Source organism: Onychostoma macrolepis, chromosome 09 (genome assembly GCF_012432095.1).
Source record: "Onychostoma macrolepis isolate SWU-2019 chromosome 09, ASM1243209v1, whole genome shotgun sequence".
Lineage (NCBI taxonomy): Eukaryota > Metazoa > Chordata > Actinopteri > Cypriniformes > Cyprinidae > Onychostoma > Onychostoma macrolepis.
Genome location: NC_081163.1, coordinates 19,801,562 through 19,827,866, shown reverse-complemented (window position 1 = coordinate 19,827,866; position 26,305 = coordinate 19,801,562). Strand labels below are relative to the sequence as shown.

At 35.2% G+C, this 26,305-nt stretch overlaps 1 protein-coding gene across 1 annotated transcript in view; it reads left to right on the top strand.

The window, feature by feature from the left end:
- Positions 1-26,305, top strand: part of kcnh3 (potassium voltage-gated channel, subfamily H (eag-related), member 3) — a 133,602-nt gene that overhangs the window by 71,503 nt on the left and 35,794 nt on the right. The window contains exons 3-8 of the mRNA XM_058787898.1: positions 11,275-11,508; positions 17,796-17,930; positions 21,971-22,110; positions 22,382-22,634; positions 24,317-24,474; positions 24,691-24,898. Of these exons, the coding sequence (XP_058643881.1) occupies positions 11,275-11,508; positions 17,796-17,930; positions 21,971-22,110; positions 22,382-22,634; positions 24,317-24,474; positions 24,691-24,898 (1,128 nt within the window). The remainder of the gene's footprint in view (positions 1-11,274; positions 11,509-17,795; positions 17,931-21,970; positions 22,111-22,381; positions 22,635-24,316; positions 24,475-24,690; positions 24,899-26,305) is intronic.

The following is a 26,305-nucleotide window of genomic DNA, read 5'->3' as shown; positions in this document are numbered from 1 at the left end:
GCAGATTTACCTAGCCTTATCTCCAAATGACTACAGCCCCATTGACTCCCTCTGCCAATGCATTGATGAAATAAACTGTTGGATGTCCCAGAACTTTCTTCAGTTAAATAAGGAGAAAACTGAAGTCATTGCATTTGGAAACAAAGATGAAGTTATCAAGGTGAATGCATACCTTGACTCTAGGGGTCAATCAACAAAAAACCAAGTCAAACATCTTGGGGTGTTTCTGGAGACAGACCTTAGTTTTAGTAGTCATGTCAAAGCAGTAACTAAATCAGCATACTATCATCTCAAAAACATTGCAAGAATTAGATGTTTTGTTTCCAGTCAAGACTTGGAGAAACTGGTTCATGCCTTTATCACCAGCAGGGTGGATTATTGTAATGGTCTCCTCACCGGCCTTCCAAAGAAGACCATTAGACAGCTGCAGCTCATCCAGAACGCTGCTGCCAGGATTCTGACTAGAACCAGAAAATTTGAGCATATTACACCAGTCCTCAGGTCCTTACACTGGCTTCCAGTTACATTTAGGATTGATTTTAAAGTACTTTTACTCGTTTATAAATCTCTAAATGGCCTAGGACCTAAATACATTGGAGATATGCTCACTGAATATAAACCTAACAGACCACTCAGATCATTAGGATCGAGTAAGTTAGAAATACCAAGGGTTCACACAAAACAAGGGGAGTCTGCTTTTAGCTATTATGGCGCCCGCAGTTGGAACCAGCTTCCAGAAGAGATCAGATGTGCTAAAACATTAGCCACTTTTAAATCCAGACTCAAAACTCATCTGTTTAGCTGTGCATTTGTTGAATGAGCACTGTGCTACGTCCGAACTGATTGCACTATGTATAATCACTTTCTATTCTTAATGTTTTAAATTCTTTTAAAATCAATTTTTAAATCACTTTGTTTTTATTGTTGTGATCATTTTTAATGACTATTTCACTTCCTTTTATGTAAAGCACTTTGAATTACCATTGTGTATGAAATGTGCTATATAAATAAACTTGCCTTGCCTTGCCTATATTTTAATATATCTTATAGTAGAACATATTTATGTTATTTTCTAATAATATTTAACAATATATTATAAATACATGCAGATTTTGTGACCTTACAAAAAAGTCTTATAAAAGTCTATAAAATAAAGTCAATATTTTATAAATATTCATGCCAATAAAATAAACTTGAAATAACCCCAGTAAAATGGCACAGTTTTTAATCTAAAAAGAAATAAAGAAATAATAATCACAAATTTACCAAGCAATGAAAGTATTTTGTCAGTATTGACCAGCACAGTGGTTTGGCAAATGTATCAAGGTTAAGCTTAAAAAAAGTATTCTAATATACAGAATGAGAATTATTTTTTTTAATGCAATATATATATATAAAACACACATTAAATTCTAATGGATCTTTTGATGACTGGACATTTCCCTTGTGAGATTCACTCATCAAAACAGTAAGTGACGTGATAGTCAGCAATCTTAACATGGTAAATGGTATCCTATTCCAAACATAACTCTGTCACCAGCAACCTTACTGCTGCTTGCACATGCATTGTGCAGCATCATGAAGGCCTGGTGTCAATTAAGGCCTGGTGTTTGCTAATGGGAGCAGTTCTGGGAGCTCATAGTCACACTTGTAAACAGTAGCAGCACACGAATAGTGGTAATCAGCTGTGATCTGAGTGCCAGCTGTTCCTGCAAGTTGCTGTCTGACTGAGCAGAACTATTTAGGATCTGTACTTACCAACTTGTGAGACCAGGAAAGATCTTTTGGACAGACCAGCACAGCTGTCAAAACCATTCATCAAGGTTTCAAAGGACAACTAGAAATACTTCTCATTTACAGTTTACACTGTAGAAAGAAAAGGCTTTGGATTCCACTGGAGGCAGTTATAATGGCAGCTACTCTGTGTATTATCCTAAATCTGTATTCCCTTTCTTTTTGCTGTCAGTTAACTGTATACATATAGGCACATGACAGGTAATTATAGAGAAACCTGTCCTTTGCTCTTCCAGAAATTTATTATTAATTCAAGAGCAAAGCTATAGCTCGGAGGGCAATGTGAGAGGTCAAACATGTGTCTTTCAATGACAACTGTACAACTGTACCTCCCCAAAATAGGTGGGTTTCTCTAAAATTAACATAAAACAGGAACCAGGGAAACAGACAGGCAACATAGGCAAAGGAAATAGAACAAAACCAAAACCGGTTATAATCCTGACAATAACAGCTGTGTTTCTAATTCATCCTAAACTGGACTTCATTTACTTTCATATAACAGCAGAACTGAGAAATGTGCAGTGGTTCAACATAGGACCTCTATTCAGTCTAAGTTAGAGGCCGTCTATTTATAATTACTATATATTTCTATATTTAATGTTGTTACATTTACAAAGTCACACAAGCAAGACAAAAAGCAGAAACAAATCAGAATGGGATATTTTGACTTGTGCTGTGAATGTAGCAGTAAAAGAGAATTTTTCACCTTGTTCCAGGGTTGTCCTCCAGAATGCCAAATACTAAGCCTTTGCACCTTTGCAAAGTTTATAAAGGAACACTAGCTGAAAAGCATACAACTGAATGCCAATGCACCCACACTTGCAATAGAAACCATGGAGTTGGACAAGTCATTGCAAATGAGCATTTGTTCCAAAAAAGCCCTGTTAATACATCTAAAAAGCACAAAAGCCACCTGAATGAAAAGACTAGCTCTATAGGTCACTGCACAACGATGGTGTCTGGCAACACCTGATTGTCTCTAAAAATCTGCACTCAACAGAGTTTAGTGCATACCAATTGCAGACATACATATAAACCTGCAATACTGTCTGGCAGGATGCCTGAGATTTCTGTTTTATGTCTTAGCTGCTGTGAGATCAGTACAGGTGGAAGGCTTTGCATACGCATTACATTTGGCTTAACAAACAGTAATGGGAAATCATTAACCTTTATGAAAGCAGGCAATTATTATTGAGCATATTTATTTATTTAACATTTGCTGTTGACATAATTATGTAGCTACTGCAGCTTCTATATTTTGAATCGTCTTCATAACAGGGTTTGAATTTTAGTTCCAAAAGGACTTCATCCAAGTTCTCATGAGTGACACATCACTTTACGCAATATTCTTTTTGATCTTTTTTCACTCATTGCATCTCAATGCTGCTCTAGATACAGCAGAGCTGGACTCTTTAGTATGAGTTTTTAGTATGTGGAGGTTATAGGTTTCAGCTCTCCTGCTGCTTCATTTAGCTCAACCAAACTCTAAGATGTCATAATCAATCAAACATCCATCATCTTCCTACAACCTTCTAGTTATTCAAGTATGTCTGTTCCTCTGCTCCCATATCACACAGTGTTTGAATGGTTTTAAACCGTACCGACTGATGTTTTAGTGCACTTCCTGCAAATATGGAAAAAAATAAAGGATCTCAATTAAATATGTGCAGTTTCACATGATTAGTGCAAATTCAAATGTCACATGACCAGAGCAGTTTATTTCCTGTTTGCACTTTGAGATGATGATGGATGCATCAAAGCTCCAAAACAAAAGGCTAGTAAAGTATGTTAACATAAAGATATGACAAAGATTTTTGGTACACATTATCTTTAGGGTGTCTGGTATTAATATATGCATTCACATATATTCAGTTTTGTTGAGTGTGGTCATAGAGTGAGCAAACGTGTTGATGGTCACAATAGTGACCGGTGGGATAACAGTGAACTTTATTCTACAATATAATCCAATGGCAGTTGCTAGTGAAAATGACAATAAAATGTTGCAATGACAAAATATAGCACTAAATTATAAAATTCAAATGTTAGAAAAAAATTACGGCCACACTTTATATTAGGTGGCCTTAACTACTATGTACTTGCATCAAAAAATAAGTACAATGTACTTACTGTGTTCATATTGTATTGCAAAACACTTCTGCTGCTATTGAGGTGGGATACGGGTAAGATTAGGGACAGGTTTGGTGGTGTGGGTAAGTTTAAGGGTGGGTTAAGGTGTAAGTGATGGGTCAACAGTGTAATTATAAATGTAATTACAGAAATTAATTACAGATGTAATTACATATATATATTTTTAAAAATATAAGTACAATGTAAAACCATGTATGTACACAATAAGTGCACTGTAACAAATGATTAATTTAAATGTAAGTACATATTAGTTAAGGCCACCTAATATAAAGTGGGACCAAAATTACAATAATGATGTTGTAATACTCATAGCATTAATATAAAAATTTGATGTTATATTTTAGAAAATTAACAATTCTGAAATGCGGTGATGGTTGAATTTTTTAGTTTTTTTATCTCAGTGTTCCTATCAATGTTGCATAAAGTTTTTTTTAATTCATAATAGTAACCCTATGTGATCAATCAATTTAAAATAGCTGAGCTAAGATATGTAAGAATTTTTATGACTGCAGAAAAATGTGATTTCATTACTCACCATATCCCACCTGTCACTATTGTGACCGAGCATAAAACACAATTTTTCCAATAAAAATGTCAACAAATAATTATTGATTATTTCAAAGGGTTACTAATGACACATCATTTGGATATTGGGAAAATTTGGGATTAAATGGGTTAAGTAACTTCTGTTTCAGACTCAATATTCCCAGTTGCATCGAAAATAGTTCCAAACAAAGCCACAGCATAGCCGTCACACATATCCGAACAACACAGTAGTGGCATGTCACACGAATCTATGTTTTTGATCAAATTGATGATTAATTGACTCAAATATAAAAATGTGACCCTGGACCACAAAACCAGTCATAAGGGTCAATTTTTTTTAAATTGTACAAAGCTGAATAAATAAGCTTTCCATTGATGTATGGTTTGTTGGGATATGGCAATATTTGGCCGAGATACAACTACTTGAAATCTGGAATCTGAGAGTACAAAAAAAAAATCAAAATATTGAGAAAATCGCCTTTAGAGTTGTCCAAATTAAGTCCTTAGCAATGCATATTACTAATCAAAAATTACATTTTGATATATTTAAAGTAGGAAAATTTCAAAATATCTTCATGGAACATGATCTTTACTTAATATCCTGATTTTTGGCATAAAATAAAAATTGATAATTTTGACCCATACAATGCATTGTTGGCTATTGCTACATATATACCCCAGCAACTTGAGACTGGATTTATGGTCCAAGGTGTCACAGCTCACGGGGAGCACGGGAACCAGGAACGAGGAGACGAGGAATTCACAACACAGGAGTTTTAATATACAAATAGGAACACAGATAACAGGCAGGGTAGACACTTAAAGACCGACAAACACTAACTGAAAGGACTGGGGGTTTTAAACATTTACATTTACATTTAATCATTTAGCAGACGCTTTTATCCAAAGCGACGTACAATATGAGAACAATAGAGACAGGACAATCAAGGAACTAAGGAGACACACCTGGAATCAAATTAACACAATCAGACTGGGAAGAAACTGGGTCACAGGGAACACATGGGGAGCAAAAACACAACAAAACAGTCCAGGGGCGTGACACAAGGTCACAAATGGATGTATTTAAAATTGCATAATCTCTGAGTAGGTACTTCTTTTGAATAAGTACTTACTTTGCAACCATTTACAGTAGTATGAATGTAATCTAGACATATAATCTAGTCATCATATTGCCATACTGTCGCCTCACTGTCGTTCACAAATCCTCTCCCCTGTGGCCTCATGTAGAGTGTCCATTGGAAGCACACTTCAGAATCTCATCTGTACGCACAGAACAACTTCTCATGAAATTTTTTCAACACATACGTATACACAAGAATTTGCTCTAAATGAGTGTCCACGTACACAAGGTTAGTATTTTGCATAAAACATGGCCAAGCCATCTTCATTTAAGTGTTTCTGGGCTTCTCACACAATCTTTCCTGTAGAGATGTTCGTCATTATCAACAAACATATGACACCTGAGAGGATGTGCAGCAGATCCATAAGCAATGCCAAGTGTGCTATATTGTTAAAACCAGTTCAAAGGCAATAAACAAATTACATATAGTGACTCAGATTACAGACCTCTCATTAGCCAGCTGCATCTTAATGCAGAGGAAATTTGCAGCTTGAGCTAATAGTCCAGGTTTTCTTACTCTTTCACTGGATATGAAGAACTATATTTAAGATTAAATATCTATGTATGAAATTTCATGATTATAACATAATAAGGCCAACTAGAGTAAGAGATTTTTTTTTGTGTAAGAATTGTTTAAGTTGTTCCTACGTTTTTTTCATAAATTTTACATTTGAAAGTTATTGGTGAATCCTGATTTGTTCAGATTTCATGCACATTTGTGCATACACAAACATAGTAATTGAGACCCAAAGTTTTGTATTTTTTAAAAGCCATTTGAATAATGGAAATACAGAAAGTGTCCTCATAAACCCACACAGACACACACTTGGGTAGTAGCAAGATGGCTTATACCAGCTTGAATCCAGTTCCAATCTGAACTCTGGAGCTCTGGCTACCATGACCTTGTTCTCCGTACCTGTTTCACTAACTAACACAAGACACAAACTCACACACACCACACGCCACCATGAAATAGTTAATTATTTATGGGAAGTCGCTATTGGAAATCTTGTTATTTTATTCATCAAGGTCCCTGTGGTTCTTTTGCCCTGTAGCAAGACGTCTGCTTAGCAGAGGCTGTTTACATGCAGCATTTTCAAGATCTGAAATCTCTTCTTGCTTGTCTGTTCTGAGTTCTCTTGTACTGAAGCATCCAGAAACATTCATGCGACTTCGTTCTTGAGGCATTGCAGTTCAATTAATGCAAATGTAAATTGCTCTATATCTTAATTACTAATTCATTCTCATTCATAGCATTAGAAAATGAAGTCTGCTCAAGCATTACATTATTCCGAGTCACTAAGAAAGACAAAATAGTCCCTTATATTTCTGTATCATCAGTTGGACATAAATAAAACAAGTTATTGCTGAAGTGATTTGGTACGTTATGTACCAGAATTATCTTACCTTGAGAATACATAACAGTTCTCTTTTTTTATCAAGCTTGCAATAGTGCTGTATCGGAGAACAATTTTAGTTTTCAAAGACTTCCTCAATCACTCCTCCACTCAGATCATGAATTGAGGCTTCATACCATCTTAATGTCAGTTACGCTTTATTTGAAGCATTTATCAGCACTGCATGCTAGATTTGAAAGAATGGTGACCTGGTGGCACTGTTACTTTTAGACAGTTACAATCACGAACATTTAAAATGCATTTAATATTTTATGTATTTAGCAGACACTTTTATTCAAAGCAATTTTCAGTGAATTCAAGATATACATTTTATACACTGCATTCAATGGAACATGCCACAGAAGCTCATTACTGAAAAATATGTGCACACATAACACACATACTGGCAAAATGTAAACATTGAATGCACTGTAAGTCACTTTATATAAAAGTGTCTGTTAAATTCATACAAGTAAATGAGTATATTTCATAAAGAAGCAGTTCACTTAGATGGAATTCTTACCATTTTACTTACTGTTTTTGCAACCTGTCATACAGATTAATGCAACTTTCATCATGGGTCTGGGTCTGGAACTCCCCAGTCTAGTTGGCTATTCAAAAGTGAAAAATTATATAATCTTGTTATTACCTGAAATAACATTTTTGAAAAAGTTACTTGATAGCCCCCAGGCCAAGTGCAAAGAGCAAAGTACAAACCATCAGATGTGTACACAGTAGGCTAGCTTTTGAGTTTAGTTGACAAAGTAAAGATTTTTATCTAAAATTTAGGGGGAATTAAATGTATTTTGTAAAATTAATAAAGTCTACGAGGGAGAAAAAGCCACAGGCAAGGTAGCGGAGATAAAGAAGTCATTAAAATCAGTCTATGTGAAACCAAACTGAAAAAGCAGTAGTATCTGCTAGCTGTTATGCTAATTTTCCTGTAATGAGCAACTAGCATGTTACATTGTCAGCTTAACTTTTATTCTGCTGTTTATGGCAATAGCTGCAATGTTTCGGTTGCACTTTATTTTGTTTCTACAGCACAAAGCTGACAGAGTGTAGAGGGTGCAACTTCTTGCTTTTAAGATGAATTATGTGTGTGCTGAGAAACAAGACTGAAAAAAAAAGAGAAAAATATTAGCACTTTTATATAGCTAACTGAGTTATGCTGGAAAAATAGGGTTATAAAAATATATTATAAAATAAATACATAAAACTAAAATTTGTTGGCCTATAGACATGAAAAGTATTTTAAATTTGCATTAAAACTCCAGATTTTCACTCCACTTAATCTCAAAAAGAAGAAACAACAGAGATCTCACATGTGATTTTCTTTCTGTTGCTTAAGGCACTTTGACTGAGCTGATTAAACCATAAAAACAAGTGAACTATTACACATTACGCATCCATTATATTTTTTAATTTGTAAAACAAACTCATTAAACAATAAACTTTGGAAATATAGCTTGTCTAGCCATAAAACAATACGCATTAGAGCTTTACAACCATGAGTGCCGTGTTTGAAGCGTTAGATAATTGAAAAAGTTGTATGCAATTCATAGTTCACATTAGTGGTGTAGCGTCAAGTTATCTCATTAGAAAGATATATAGGAAAGAAAATAAGAAAGAGGGAAAAGGCAGACACAGTGGACAGAATATCAAAATAATAATTTCAGCTTCTCTTCTATTACTTGATGAGTGTGTCAGCAAGAGAGAAAGAGAGAGATGTGTAGTGGATTAATGCGGTTTAGTCAACTTCAATGGTAACATCATCTCTAGCAACAATCAAATTTTAAATTTGACAATAAAAGTAAACAACATCTTCAGATTGTCTCATAAACAAGATTTCTAGTGTTTATTTTCCCCATCTGTTGTGTCATATATCTCTCTATTCAATCGCAGAGATTTGCAAACCACTTTGTGTTTTGTCTATCTCAGGGGTCCTGCATTAATCACCTCATCTTTTATTTTACATTGGTAATGTTTCATCACGGCAAAAGCAGGTACATTTATTAAGACTCATATGGAAGCGGTTGTTTGTGGTCATTCATTACAGAGTAGCTAGAATAGACAGGAAGTTGCAGAGAAAACATGAGTCAATCTCATATACTGACTACAACAGTGCAGACGTGACACTGCTCATGTACACACCACATTTCAATATTTTAAAAGCAGTTTATCAACTTCTTTTTTTATTAATTGTGACAGTATTAAAGTATAAAAGTCCTTGTAACAACCTTGCATTTACTGTTTGTATATATTTGTATATGTGTGGGGATATGTATTATTATTACTATTAGCCTATGTATTATGCATTATTATTACTATTACACACACACACACACATATATACATATACATATATATATATATATATATATATATATATATATATATACATATAGTTATTTATTATTTACCTATTTTATACATTTTTATTAAAAACTTTAATTCAATTTAATTTATTTATTTGAATAATAATAATAATAAACAAAGTCCTTCTAGAGCATATTTGCTGCCATTGATAATTGAGTCGCAAGATGGAGATATGATAGTAGCACCGGTTTCTGTTTCCCAGAAAAGTAGAATAATCACTGCCATGGAAATATTAGAGTAATATTGTATAATGAAATAATACATCCCTTTTCGTGCTCTCTCCATCCTTTCTTCACACCCTGTCCTTCTTTCTTGAAAGCTGTTCTGCTGACTTCTTTGTGTTGTTGTCTTGAGGATGTGATTAGTAGCTATTCTCTCCCGCTCCATCCACTTTATTATAGCATGAAAATGTACCTGCAGCTCATCGCTCCATTTTAAATACCACAGTCATGGATAAATCTGCTCCTGTCCACAACCCTGTGAAATATTAAACACACAGAGAGAGGGAGAGGGGCGCCCATCAGCCGATGGATCAATATTTGCACCTCAGCGCGAAGCAATAAATATTCGATTGGTGAGAATATGATTATGACTTCGTAGCCCTAAGAGATGATTTAATGACTGCTGATGGATAAAGGCAGCACATTCCATTCTCTTTGTCATGCATGATGTCTCATTTTTTTTATCTTTCTTTACCCTCTTTTGATGATGAAAAGCCAGGCTTCGGAATACGTGCAGTCTGAAGTCAAAGCATGTTTGTGCTTGTACTGGGTTTATAAGTGAAACGTGTGGAATAATGCTGGGCTTTAGATTCAATGCTTGTTCTTGTTTCATCATTCACACTTTCAGATCTGAATCATGTTATTTTGACTCTGCTCGCCTTTTTCTGCTGTATAAAAAATCTCAGAATTGCGAAATGAATTTGATTATAACACCGCAGCCTGCACATCTAATACAGTGAAATGGGACGATAAACTGAATTTCATCCAATGTAGGAAACAAACGGTTATGCAAAGATGTTCAGTAAATATGAATATATACAAATAAATAGGCTATGTAATACAACTCTTATTATATTAAAAATGTTTGGGCATATTGATTTGTAATTTTTTTTTTTTTTTAACTACACAGTGCAGTGGCCCTTAAAATTAGTCCAAATGTATTAATTACAATAAATATATACATTCTCAAGAAGAAATTTGCTTTAAAAGTGAAGTTAGTTCTGAGAAAATGTCTTGCAGCATTTGTTGACAGATGCAACTTGGTTTAATATTTTCCAATGCATTCATATTTTTGGGGGCTACTGTATAACCTATATACTGTACTTGTATTTATTTCATATTCAGAGGAATATAGCAGAAATATCACACACGGAATGTACAAATACACCAAACATACATTCACTTAATGCACTGCCAAACATTACATAGACTGCAAACCAGAATGTTTTTAATAAGCAAAATCTCATCACAATCAAAAAGTGTATAAATGGCTACTTTCTTCACTCAGACATCTATCAAAAGGTCAGAGGGCAGCAGACAAAACAGATTCCTAGTAGGCTTGTGGAAAGTATTTAAAGGTACCTTAAAGCATTGTTGAGAGGATGTGAGAAATGTTCAGGCCTCCAGTGAGTCTGGGGTGAGTGTGATAACAGAGCTGGAGAAAATATCGCTAGCACAAGGGATTTCTGTTAACTCTTATTACTTTTGTTTCATTGCATTTAAAAAATTTGAACAGCTGCTGTGAAGTCAATAACTCTTTTATTCTGGGCTTTTGTTGAATATACTGAGTGTTGAAACTCAAATAACTTTGTTGAATTTCTCATGCGCAGACTTTAATGTCTTTCTCTTTGTTGTTTTTCTTTCACAGACAGTAACTTTGTGCTGGGGAACGCGCAGGTCCAGTCTCTGTACCCCATCGTGTATTGTTCTGATGGCTTCTGTGAACTCACTGGCTATGCCCGTGCAGAACTGATGCAGAAGAGCTGTGCGTGTCATTTCCTGTATGGGCCGGAGACCAGTGATAGGCTGATGGCACAGATCCAGGGCGCACTGGACGAAAGGCGGGAGTTTAAGACAGAATTGGTCTTCTACAAAAAAGGAGGTAGGAGACTCTTCTTTAATTATATGCCTTTATCTCCTGCACCAAAGGCAAATGACCAGGGATTCATTCCAATTCCCATAATATCTATCCTAAATAGTATTAGTCCATCCTAAAACGTACTACATGTGATATTGGGCTACACTTTATTTTAAGGTGTGCTTGTTACGGTGTAATTATACATATAAGCATGCATGTACTTACTATAGGGTTAGGGTTAGGATGAGGGTTTGCTTTAGTGTTAGTTGCATGTAATTATGCATTATTTATTGTTATTATAATATAACATGTGTAACAAGCACACTGTAAAATAAAGTGTTAACAGATATTGCATGCCAAAAACGTTATTTAATTATTTATTTATTATAATTTATTTATTACATTTAAAGCTTTAAATATAAAATATAAATTTAATTAATAATAAATTATATTATTAATTCTTTAATAATAATAATAATAAAGTTGCATTAAGACTTAAATGTGACATACCTACATTCTGAAAAGGAGAGGAGTTAATTAAAGAAGATGTTGAAGCAATTAAATCACTATAGTTATGCTGTGGATAAGGACACCAAATCAAAGCAAACTCTCAAATCAAGTAATCAGAAATAAATTTTGTATGTACTGAATTGATTAGAGTGATAACACGGGCATAGCTGCAGGCGATAATGAAATGAATTTACACAGTGGGGTGATGGAGGGATAAAAATAAAAAAACAGAACCAAGTGATGTATAGAAAAAGACATTTTAAATCTAATCAACCCAAGATTTTCTTCCGATCTTGAGGAAATGGATTATTTGTACAGCTTTCTGGAACAGTTTGTTGAACTGGTCGATTCTGCTATTAAATCTTGTATAACTGACTGTAAGGGAAATGATTTCCAACATAGCTGTGCTACAGCAGATTTTAATAAAATAATTGAACCTCAAATCGATATTTCATGTGCATTTACTTATCTAGCAAGTAGCAGTGTAATAAGGGAGATCAAGTAAGTATGTAATGTACATTATCCCTTACTTATTGAGACGGTTAGACATTTGAGTGCTTGCCATTTTTATGGATAATAAAATGTAAAAATTGAATAAATCTTATATTAAACAGATCTGAAAGGAACACATCTACAGTGGCTCGCTTTACATATTTGAACAAATTGACTTTAAATGCCTGCCGTGTTCTTTAATGTGTGTCTAGTGCAGCTGAGCATAGATTAGTCTTTTCTCCCTCACCAATTTCCTTGAAAATAACAAGATATGCCTTTAAACTAGCCTTGAATAAACAATGCCTCAGAGATGATGGTGATTTCTGATGGCTTGATTTGTTCCATTTTGAGCATGATACGCAGAAAGAGCGCAGCGTGTCGTATAGTTAATGCCATCCATGTTTTTACCCACCTGCGGTCAAGAGAACACAATTCCATCCGTGTACCAGGAGACCACTGTGAATTGCTGTGATCATACAGCGTAGACCTCTCTGTCAAACCATATCAGACACCAGAACAGGTGGAGAGAATTTGGCAGATATTCGGAGCAAATATTCTCGAAACACAGCACTGTTGACAACCAATTTCTCACTTTATTCACTTCAATTTAGCATTCGTGCACCATTCATCAAAGAAAATTTGCCCCCTGCAGCCTGAATTCACAGAGTCCAATTCATTAATTTGGCTGGTTTGTAAGAGATACTCAGGAGCTGTTTGTTGTCTTAGCAAAGAGAATAGGCTATATGTGTATTCTTTCCAGTTTGTAAGGTTTGATTGTCTGATCAAGCCATTGCAGTCCCAAACAGAACTTTGTATGCTTCCTCCATCACATCGCCTCTGTGTATCAGTCACAACAACCCTCCTGCAACTTTGTCACTGAGTCAAAGGACTTCTAAACATTGGCACTTGCCGAACACGTCTCACACACCTCTCGTGGCCTCCAGGTTCAGGTTGAGTTTGTACATGGTTCAAAGGGAATAAAAGATCATAGCTGTAAGACTGCTGTAAAATCCCTCTGTTGCACTGCTGCCATGTTGCGTTGAGGCACTGTCAGTCCTTTGTAAGATAAAAAGCCTCAACAAACTGTCAAATGCAGATTCAATTATCACTTTGACACGAATCAAATAATTTAAAAAAATAATAAAATAAAATAAGAATGACAATTGAACAGTTTTATTTTTTTTTATTATTATATGTCTTTTATATATTATACTTAATCCATGTATTCTGAAGCAATCTAACTTTTTTTTATACTGACATTAGCATTTCCTTTGGCGATCATGATTTCAGATTCGATTACTTCCCAGCGCCGTCTCGCGCTCTGCGCAATGCACATGCGCAAAGTGCTATAAAGCGTTTTACAGTAGTGTGACAATGTTGACAGTTTAGCTGTTTTAAAACTAGTGCAGCTTTTCCAGTAACTTCTTTTTACGGCGCGTAGCAGAATGGCTCAGTGAAATGCGACATCGCTGTTTCAATGTATGAACTCAGTGAGTAATGAAAGTGTCTACTTAAACGGTCCTTCTTCACTCTTTTTCTCATTCATTCTAGTGAATCGACTCATCCTGAATGGTTCTCTCTCATACACTAAAATCAAAGACTATAGAATACTCAATGCAATCTCACGACCAATTCGCACGTATTTTACGAGGTGGCTAATTTGTACAAATTCATACGACCTCACGCATACGATTTTACCTCAGTGACCTGTAGGTTTAGGGGTGGGGTTAGGTGTAGGTCATTCGTACAAATTCATACGAATTGTGCAACTCGTAAAAATACGTACAATTTGGCAAAAATCATATGAATTTGTACGAGTGAGGTCATACGAATTCGTACAAATTAGCCACCTCGTAAAATATGTACGAATTGCCGTGAGATCGGGCTGGAATACCCAAGACACTCGTATAGTTTTGAATGGGGAAAATTGCAACGCTCAATATGGCCACTCTATCGAACGAAGCCCCACCAAAGCCAATAGAAGGCAAGCCTGCAACCATTAGCCGAAAACGCGTAATGGCTAAAGCTAACGCTTCCGGTCTAGCAGTACGTGGGAAAGGAGACCAGAGGCCAATGGAAGAGAGGCTTCACTACGCTGAATAAACAGCTTTTTAGAGGAAACGTCTTATCATTTAATGAATCGACAGCCTATCTGCTAATCTTCAACATGTTTTACACTAAACAATACTTTTGGATTGAACTGTTTTTAGAGTTTACCATGAAAAAAATGCCGTTTTATAAGAGAAGTTACTGACTTTTCTTGACGGCACTTCTCATTCATTCCTATGGGATCCGTAAACGGCGATTGAGTAAGTGAGTAATTGCAAACTGTGGCAGTTTAAATTCAAAACCATTCTTTAAAAACAGCAATAAATAGTAAACACAGTTGCTTTAAGATACAATGCAGTTAATTTAGTGTATTAAAGAGCTCTTATGTGAGGTTTAAGAATGATACCTGACCCTTATTGGCCAATAATCATCACAACAACCTTCAATCTATTGTGCAGTCAAACTAATGGCTGTTTAATCATTTATTGTTGATCTTAACTGTTCACCACATGTGGCACAAATCAATTTATTGTATTTACCTATTGTCAGCGGCACATGTTTTATTCATAGGTTGGCATGTTGCTGTTCTTAGACCTTATTAAGTGTTTTGTTTTGAACGTATTGCTCATTGTGTTATATGGCCTATGGTCTCTGACCACTGGTTCAATGAAATGTATTCTTTTCTTATTGAAATGTACTTCTCTTGACTCAAGCTGTGCCTAATGAAAGGGCTTGGCGATTCACACACACACAACACACACACACAAACACACAAACACATGCATGCACGCACACACACACACACACACACACACACACACACACAGAACTGTGTATCATTAGGGACTCCAACCTCCAACCAAGCACGTTCTACCTCTTTCTTTCTGTTTCCCTCCGTCTCGATTTAATGAGGCATGTTATGATAATGTGGCATAATGTTGAGCAGCTGCAGAACGTCGCGGAACCTGCATTTGTGCACACAAATACACACAGACACAAAACAGGGAATTCTGTGCTCAGCAGTCAAGACATGTTCTGCTCACCTGTCAAAAGACTACATTTATAAACTTTGATTTACAATACAAAAAAGAGAAGGAGTACATGTATGTATAGATGTTATTGACAAACATCAGTGGAAAATTAGATGGATGGAGAATTTAATTTCTGCGAAGGCCAAATGCTCAGAAACACGAATCAGACCACTCAGGAAGATAAAGACACGATATGAACATGTTATGAAGAGATGTTTTAGTTTTGTTTAATCATGTTTGTATCACCTTGAACACTGTCTTTGTTCGCATTTTGGGCTAAGAAATAAAGGATTAGAGAGATAAGGAATTATACACATCTAAAAATAACATCTAGCTAAATATAACAACAAATGTGTGCTTTTTGCTACCTGGTCTCATGGCATTTACGTACCTGGGTGCATTTTTTAGCGTGACATGAAATACGTACCAATAAGTACATATCACTGCAGTTTCCAAAATAAATGAACAATCACAGAAATTTACAGAGTTGCGATTAATATAGCGTAATTTTCACACAATTGCTTGAAGAATATCATGACTTCAAAACAATATTAATATGCTGGGAGATTTGAAAACTGATGCTTTTGAACGTTAACATCGCACACATCCAGCTTCATATCTATGGGTTTTCTTAGATATAAATAATAGATATAAATTTCTTAAAGATAAATTCGTTCGGTAGCTCACAAAGTACAGAGACGGATTTAGAAGACGAGAAGCACCGGTTCGAATCCCGTGTAACTACGGTTTGACAAAGCAGTTAAAATCTGTGTAAAAGGAAGTTCAAATAGCATAGTTTCATCAGCTAATACGTTTTTATATCAGTTTTGCCTTTGTTAACACTATCGGGTAGGTTTAGGGCTGGATTTGGTGTAGGGCATATTTCCAACACGATAGAGCATTAACTTTTAGCGACAGTCCCCGGATATTTGAATTCTGAACCGCTGCAATACGTATCTGAAGCAACGTAATAAAAAAACAGCAATACGTACCAATATATACGTAATAAAAACGTGCCAGGGTTCACATATTGAACCTGTGTTTTAGCGCCACTCAGTGGACATTTCTATTTGAAACTGCGGCGAAACGTGCAGCAAGGTACGTAAAACAGTGTCGCACAAAAAGTGCGCAGAGGTAGGCCTACGTATTTTTATGAGACCAGGTTGGCTTTTTGCTTTTGCAACAAGTGACTATTGTTATTAGCCGAACAGTTATTAACACATTAAAGAGTTTTTCTGAATACCTATTAATTTATTATTGAAGCTGTCTTTTAATAAACATACATAAAAAATATTTCAAAACATTTAGATATTTTTTAAAACAATTTCAATTTGCTTCAAAAATTAATTTGTTTACATAATTATTTAATGGCAAAATAAAATGTTCTAAATATATTAATCCAGGATCTACATTAATCTACATACTCTAAGTGTAGAGCGCTCCCAAACTTCAGTCAACTTGCTTTGTTTTGCATTACTCATTCTGTGATCTCCATCATTGTCTAATGTGTTCTTCTCATCAAGTTTTTTTTTCTGCGTTGCTATGTGATATCAGTGATGGATATTCTCTGTGATGAGCATAAAGACTAAGTAATCGATAATGAAATGAATTGTTGGCAATTTTCTATATCAGTTTCATCAATTAGTTATTGCAGCCCTAGATTCAATTGCTAAAATCTAATGGATTCATATGAGATGATCCTGCCAGACAGGATACGAAGCACTTTAGATGACAGTGACTTTGAGATGTCCTTCTGCTGCTTTTGCTATTTACGAAGTCTAGAGCTGCAAAAAGGTTTTAGATTTTTTCCCCCATATTTTCAATTTAACTCAAGGTACAAATAGGGGCTCATGGGAAATGAAGGCAGTACAATCAACTGAGACAACCTCTGATAAAAACTAGTTCTGGGAAGTCGTGGCCTAATGGTTAGAGAGTCGGACTTGTAATCCAAAGGTTGTGAGTTTGAGTCTCGGTACCGGCAGGGATTGTAGGTGGGGGGAGTGAATGTACAATACTGAGGTACCCTTGAGCAAAGCACTGAACCCCCAACTGCTCCCCGGGCGCCACAGCATAAATGGCTGCCCACTGCTGTGTGTGTGTGCACTTTGGATGGGTTAAATGCAGAGCATGAAGCCATTTATGGATCTATATATATATATATATGTCAATATTGAATGTTCATTTTGAATTTTAACTCTGACGGCTATTATGATTATTTTGTTTTTACAGGAACTCAGTTCTGGTGTCTTCTGGATATTGTGCCCATTAAGAATGAGAAGGGAGAGGTGGTGCTCTTTCTAGTATCACACAAGGACATAACAGACAATAAGAAAGTCCAAGATGAAGAACAGAGCCCAGAAAGAGGTAAGTGTTGCTGCCTGAATGATGGGATTTTGTAAATAAATTAGTGCTGTCAAACGATTAACCGCATCCAAAATAAAAGTTTATGTTTACTTAATATATGAGTGTGAACTGTGTATATGTATTATGTATATAGAAATACGCACACATGCATGTATATATTTAAGAAAAATATGTTACGTTTATATATTAAATATATTTGTATATGATATAAATTATACGAATATAAATAAATACATGTAAATATTTTCAAAATATATGCTGTATGTGTGTGTATATTTATATATACATAATAAATATACACAATACACACACATATGTTATGTAAACAAAAACTTTCATTTTGGATGCGATTAATCATTCGACAGCACTAAAATAAATATTCCAATTAGAACCAAAAAAAGGGTTTTACAGAGTAATGTCCTAGGAACACTTTTTTAAGTTCCACAGAAGTCCATAACATTTTATTAGGAATGCACAATGTGTTGGTACAATATCAGTTATCAGCTGATAGTAGAGATTTTTTGTTAATTTATTGGTGTCAACTATAGACATTATTATTGATTATTGGTAGATCCTATTATTGGATATATATCGAAGATGACAGCAAAGGTAATCTAGGTAAAATAAGGGCAATTAAACTATATATGAAACATATTTTTAAATACATATAATCTTTTGTGTTCTCTCACAACACACACTTAAACTTCATATTTAAAAACACTAATAATTATTATAGTTATAGTTATAAAAATTTTGTGAAATTATGAATTCTTATTATGTTATTATTATATACTATAGAATTTATATAGTAGTAATCAGCCAACTTTTTATCAGTGGATCCCTAATTGTTATTCTCTAAATCTTTGTACTGGTGGTTTACAGAACATAGAAACCATTATATTGATTCTTACATAATTGCTTGTTGATCCAGTCTCTCAGATACCTTCAGTAATGAGGGTAACCTTTCAAAATGCAATAAAAAAACACAGTTTTATTGTTGCTGTGTAGAACAAAGAAAACAATGATGAAAAGAGAGAAAAGCAAGAGAGTCATAATGTGTAAAAAATGGCTGTATACAGTAAGGTACAGAGGCAAAGTGCTCTATAACAAAGGGAGAACGGTTTCAAAAGAGTGAATTATCCTTTTATACATTCAGCAATGCTTTCAGCCTCATACGGGATGCTCTACAAAGCTTATTACGAAATGATTATTCTTATTTCCCCTTAATTCCACTAATATTCACACACACCTCAAACACCTGGTCTAGTCAACGTCATACTTTGCAAGCTTATCCTGTCCTCTGTTTCTCATTCCCTCTCTCTCGTTCTTGGCTACATAATCGTGTGTTTTGGATGCTTCTATACAGGCCAGCAGCATCTCATGTGGTGCTTGCTGTTACAGTAATCCTGACACCTCCCCTCCCCCGAGAGAAAGAGAGAACGGTAGACTGATAAAGAGAGATGAAAAGACACACAAGACACAGGGAGGGCCTGGAAGAAAGCTTGGCACGGAGGTGTGAAACTCCCTTTAGAGGCCTGAGCTTGAGCCAAAGCACGGTTAATGTTCATTTGGCTGAAGGATAAACAATGTACTGACACTGAGAATAATATATAACTGGTCATTGATGTCAACTCATTAAAAGTAAATAATTGGAATCAATTTAAAGGATAGAGAGTTACGTTCTTAAATATGTTGACTAAGCCAAATGTTCTTTAAAAAAAGTATGGTTGGATTTATATAATAAAGGGGAAAACGCCATTAAATAAAATAAAAAATGATGATTTTGAAAGAGCAAGAAATAAACTGGAAGATTTGTAAGACATCTTATACAAGAAGCTGACAGATGGCACACTCCAAATTAGTCATGTAAACTAAAGTCATCAATTAAAATCAACATTTCAGTGAAGGGTAGGCTGACGGGAACATGTTAGTTAGCATATGAGAAGGAAGCAGATCTCCTTTAATGTCTTTCCCTATTTTATTTTCTCATCAAAACAGATAATATAGGCTACACTGTCAAAAGAAATCACTCATAACTCTAAACCGTATGACATTGGAGTGCTGTCATGCCGGACAAAACACAAATTTTCAGGTATTTCGCATTTTTTGAAAAACCTACTTTTGCGAACTAGTCCTAGGTTTTTTCGCCCGATTGGAACCAAACCAGTGCAGGAGGATTCTCTGAGGAGGGAGTATGAATAATTATCAAAAAAGTTCAACTTTCAATTTTCCGTTGCAAAGGGATGCCAAAATGTTTGAAAGGGGCAGGGCCTCTTTTACAAAAACGTCTATAACTTTTGAACGAAATGAGATATCTTTGCCAAACTCGTATGTAAGAGCTGAATCTGAGGTCACATGAAAAAAAGTTGACCACTTGGTGGCGCTATAAGAGGGGTCATAAAATGGCTATAACTAAGCAACTGTTTGTCCTGTCAACATGAAAATCTGTATGCACGGTCTTGGTCCAAAGTGCCACAAGTGTCTATAAGGACATTTGTGTATCTCAAAATACATGGCCGCCATAGGCATTTGAGCACCTATTAGACAAGGTTAAAGGAGGTCGATTGGAAAAAAATTTGGTGGGCCTGTTTGACTCACGGCCCTAAAGGTCTGTGAGAAATTTGAAAGAAATCGGCAGACAGGGTGATATTGCATCTTTCAAGGGTGTAAACGATTGTATATTGCGCAAATTTTCACACATAGGGCCTACACACGATATTCATATCATACGATAGACCTTCTCATTCCAAACAACTTTGCTTCTAGTACTATTGCTGTTAATCAAATCGTTTGTTAAATGATTAAACTTTTTTGCGAACTAGTCCTAGATCCTTAACTCAATCTGGAAAAAAAAAAAAAAAAACACTACTGTACAATCCTCTGGACTCTCTAGGTCAATAATTATCAAAAAAAAAAAAAATTAAAAAATCTTGTGATTTTCTTGGGAAGCTAAAGCTATAAATGTTTTTTAAAAAAACATAAATTTTCTAGGGTAAATTACCTGGATTTGCCAAAATAAATTTTTAATAATTGATTTAGGTGGTTACAGGCTTGCTAAATAATATGTAATGTCTTTTTTCTTATGTGCTTAATGCCTTAAAGTGCTTGAACCCTGGTAATCGGTGCTTGCAGTTATATTTTACTGTATTTTTATTTTAATTAAACAAATACAGCTTTGGTGAGCATTTACACTACTTTTGAACAGTAGTGTACTGTATAAGTGATAATTAAATAATTAGTTCTTATTTCTTGTTTCTACCCCAAAAAGAAAAAAATATTGTATATTCTTCCAAAGTCTTCCAAAGCCATACTACAGGTTTGGCTGTTCAAACTATTTTTACTGAAAATATACTGTTGTTATTTGTGATGTTTTTGTTGTATGGAAAAAAAACAACCAAAAGCAAACAAATTGTCTATTTTGTGTTCCACGAAAAAAAAAAAAAAGGACAATTTTACAGCTAAAGAATGGCATTAGATAAAATAATACAAATCAGGCCAACTTTCAGAATGACTCTGAACACGCCTAGTGCAGTGGACAGAATGAGAGTCTGATAGCCTTTAGAGAGGGAAGGAGAAGAAGCATAAACTGACGATGCAATTGAATCATAATCTAAATTGGCATCTTTCTCCTTTTCAGAGAGCTTCTAAAGGCTTTAATTGTTTATAACTTTGCCTGTTTATTTCCCTCAGTGTAACTGATCTGTGTTCATAACTGTTCAAATAAATAACAGTTTTTTCCTTTTTTCAAAGTTGCTGTGTTTTTCATTGGATGTATTTCTTTTCTGTCATATTTACAAACCCTTAATAAATAAGTGTTTAGTTTGTTCGTTCAGAGGGTTATGGATAAGAAATTAAGCTAGAATTTTCTAATTACTTAAGTGAAGTAATGGTGGAAATCTGTGCTTATGTTTTACTGATGCACAGTAAATCTACATGTGGTATTTTCTGTTTTTCTGGAATAACTGGATGTCATTTAGTGTTGAGCCAAACAATTCAGAACTGAAATTAACTGAAATGATATATGGCTGTTCTCTGCTCAGACGAGGAGACGGGGCTGGAGGTGCACAAGGTCACACGGCCACCAGGCTTCAATGCCAACCGGAGACGCAGCAGAGCTGTGCTTTACCAGCTGTCTGGACACCTGCAGAAGCAAGACAAGAGCAAACTCAAGATCAACAATGTAAGACCCAGTTAGACACTCACATTCTTATAATTCAGATTTAAGAACTTAAGAATATTTCAAGTACAAACATTGTTGTAGGAAATACAATGGAAATACAAAAATGACCTTGTAAAGATAAATATATAACAATATGCTGTGTTCAGCAATGAGACAAAGTCATTTACTGCTTCTCAAATGAGTTGGATTAGTTCTTTAATTCACCGTGAGGTGCACACATCATACTGTTTCTGAAGATCTTGAAAATAACATGAACATTGCTATCATTTAGAACATGTTTGGTGAGAAGCCGCCCATCCCAGAGTACAAAGTGGCAGCCATTCAGAAGAGCCGTTTCATTCTGCTCCATTACGGCACCTTCAAAGCTGGCTGGGATTGGCTCATCTTGTTAGCCACCTTTTATGTAGCAGTTACTGTGCCCTACAATGTCTGTTTCACTGTCGTCGGTGGGCGGGATGAGATTTCGACCCCTAGAAGTCCACCAAGTGTGAGCGACATCTTGGTGGAAATCCTTTTCATGTTAGGTAAGGCTCAACCTACAGTCCTATCTTTTTTTTTTTTTTTCTATTAGTTTATTTTTGTAATTAGTTTAGCAAAAAGAAGAAGTTCTATATTCTAATATTAAATGTCTTTTGATACCAATACCTGCTAATAAAGTACCCAGACTCGTAGCACACCGTTCTATTATTTTTCAGGTGTGCGTGTACATTTCTGAGTCAGACAGTCTTTTATGTCACAGAGGTAATATACGGCAAGATATCTTTCAATTACTTAGAGCTGGTAAAATGTTCTAGATGTTACTAAGCAAATGTCACAAAACCCATCTAGCATTTTTAAAGCCTCAAAATCATGAGGGCAAAACTAAAAAGATTCTGAAGGACTGTTCAGCAAATAGCAAAGCTAAAGATGTGTTTTATAGTTCAGAAATAACTTTGAAGGCCCACTGTCAAATTAATGTATTAGTAAAGTCAGAGTCTGTAACTGTTGAAGGATACAGGTGAAGCATATACTCATATACAGACCCATTAGATAAATCGGTTACAATTTATATTAGGTGGCCTTAACTACTATGTACTTACATCAAAAAATGAGTACAATGTACTTATTGTGTTCATACTGTATTGCAAATCACTTTTGCTGCTTTGTAATTATAAATGTAATTACAGAAATTAATTACAGATGTAACTACATATAGGTATTTTTAAAAATATCAAGCGTAGCGTTAGTTCTGGCAGGTCGCGTTAGTCAAGCTCGCATCAGCTGACTCTCAGCTGATCCCCATCTACGTATAGGGATACGACACCTATCTAAGCATCCATATATAAGGTCCTTCAGTATTATCAGCAGTTTTCGCATTGCTCTATAGCTAATTACCCTCCTCCATCCCCAACTCCTCCTCTGTCAGTCAGGATCCAGCTTTCTGATTGTCTTTTGAATCAGACTCATTTTAAAATGTGTACATAAAATTACTGAACTTAACATATCTGCAATACTTTTGTTGGTTCTGTTCTGTTTACCCTGGGGGGTTATCGCTGCTCTCCCTGCTCTCATCCTTGCTAGGCTGCATGGATACACAGGGAGTTCTTGCCCAGAACAGAACTATACCGCCAATCCAAACTGTATGCTAATTGTCAGTCATCTTTGACAATAGTGGTCCTGACAGAAATAAGTACAATGTAAAAACATGTATGTACACAATAAGTGCATTGTACCAAATAATTAATTTAAATGTAAGTACATAGTAGTTAAGACCACCTAATATAAAGTGGGACCGATAAAACATCAGATTTATAGCCATTACCTTTATATATTAGAATTCCACACTGAGGATAAGCACTGCTTAAGAAAAGTAGTGTTCAATGACAGAATCTCTTACTGCTCATTACACACCATTTCATAATACAGAGCAACTATTTGTATCATCAAAACATTTGCAAAAAGCTCCTAACATAAAAATGTTGCTTTTAACTGCTTTTCTGTGCTTAAGCAATTTACTAAACTTTTTAAGTACTATTTGCTGTAATTGCAACTTCCATTAAATTTAATCACTAGATTAGTTAGTCACTAGAACCCAGACCAAACTTTTATAACCTTTCACTGAACCAGGTAATGAATAAAATAGTTTTTTATGTGATATAGTAATAAATAAATATCTGTGTCATCTAATTTTACTAAAATTATTTTTTTCTTTATATTCCTATGACAGATATTGTGTTAAACTTTCGCACCACATTTGTGAGCACATCAGGCCAGGTGGTGTATGATGCGCGCTCTATCTGTGTGCATTATGTCACCACCTGGCTCTTTGTGGACCTGATTGCTGCGCTACCTTTTGACCTGTTGTATGCCTTCAATGTCAGTGTGGTAAGTGTTAATTTTGCTCATTTTGAAGATAATTTTATGCCAACTGTTTCTTTGCCAACTTATAAACCTATATATTTTTGTTTTCCGAGGTTTTAATGGACCTCACATAGAGCTTTGTGGGACACCACATTTCATATGATATTGGGCATGCCATCTTAAATAATTATTATTCTATCATTTTCTTTTGAACTATACATTCAATATCTGTTTGTTTAGTACTTTGGAGTTCATCTGCTGAAAACAGTTCGATTGTTACGGCTTCTACGCTTGCTGCAAAAGCTGGAGCGCTACTCTCAGTACAGCGCAGTGGTACTCACATTACTTATGTCCATGTTCGCCTTGCTGGCACATTGGATGGCTTGTGTCTGGTATATCATTGGCCGCAGCGAGATTGAGAACAACAGCCCCGGTTCCTGGGACATTGGTGAGTGCCATATCTTCAAACTGTCAACATAGCTGTACAAACCTTTCAAGTTTAAATTAATTCAAACAGATTCTTTAGGTCTTCTAACACGTTTTGAATACAAAGTTTATGACTACTGTCTGAGCTGAACTAGAAATTACCCTCAAAATGGTATAAACTCCTCTCTCTCTCTCTCTCTAAACTAATCTCTATTAGATGTTTTATGAAACCACGTACTCTAAGTGAAATTAAAAAATTCACAACAACAACAACAAAAATAGGGCAGTTATCATATTAGCATAAGTACTGCTGTCTAACAGATTAGACTGAGGCCTAAATTGGACAGAACCCATCTCATTTATTTTCACATGTGAAAGATTTCTTTTCACTGTGTCTCATACACAAGGATCATTATTAAATATGTCTGTCCACTAATATTCTCATTACATTGAAAATGTAAAACAACCTTTTTATGTGCCTTACAAAAAGGCTTCCTATTACAAATATCTTGCATTTGTGCAATACAGGTGTGAATGACTTTTCAAATTAGATAGATACATGAGAAAAAAAGGCCAGACATAATGCGTTTTGTCAGAAGGACAGAACAATCTCTCTGGTTCTGCGAACAGCACACTTATGAGACAGTCTCTGATTTAAGACATTCTCTTCACATCATTCAAGTGTGTGTCACGTCTGAACAAACGTAACTTTTTTCGCATTTTTTTCATGAACAGGTGAATTACTGCATCAGTCTGACTTAGAAATGAAACTCTCTCTCAATCTCCCATGTGCTAGACTCCACATGAATAAGAAAAAAAGACCATGGGTAAAAGAAAAATGCTGTGAGAAAAGAGTGTACGATGACATTGATATGATCTTGACAGCATGAATCTAGGGACCTGATTTATCGAAGGTCATCTGTCTTTTTCTTGACCAAGATAAACTAGGGAAAATATAAGCTAATTTTATACAACATTTAGTTCTGGTCTTCTAATTTGATTTGTCTTTTTACTGAATCTTTCTCCAGGTTACATAGTTATGGCAGTAGATGGCAACAAGTGCCTTTACGAGAGAGTCATTGAGTCATTGAATCATTCACTGAACCCATTCGTGCAGGAAAAAACCAAGTGATGGTCTTTATGAGCAATTCGAGTCATTTTATAATTTACACTCAAGCCTAAAATGTGGAAGTGTCCAACCTATTCGCACATACTATTTGAGCAGTTATTCATAGAAAATCACCTACAGTCTAACACCATCTGTCATATCTAATGAAAGTGATTCTGATTTGCCTCAGCATCAGCAGTATACTAAGGCACATCTAACTGACTACTATTCATCACTGGCTTCTGGCCAGTGGTTTCAATTACATCTACATGTTCTCCTTAAAAGCAGGGATACTACTCCAATATCCAGTCTTTCCTGGTG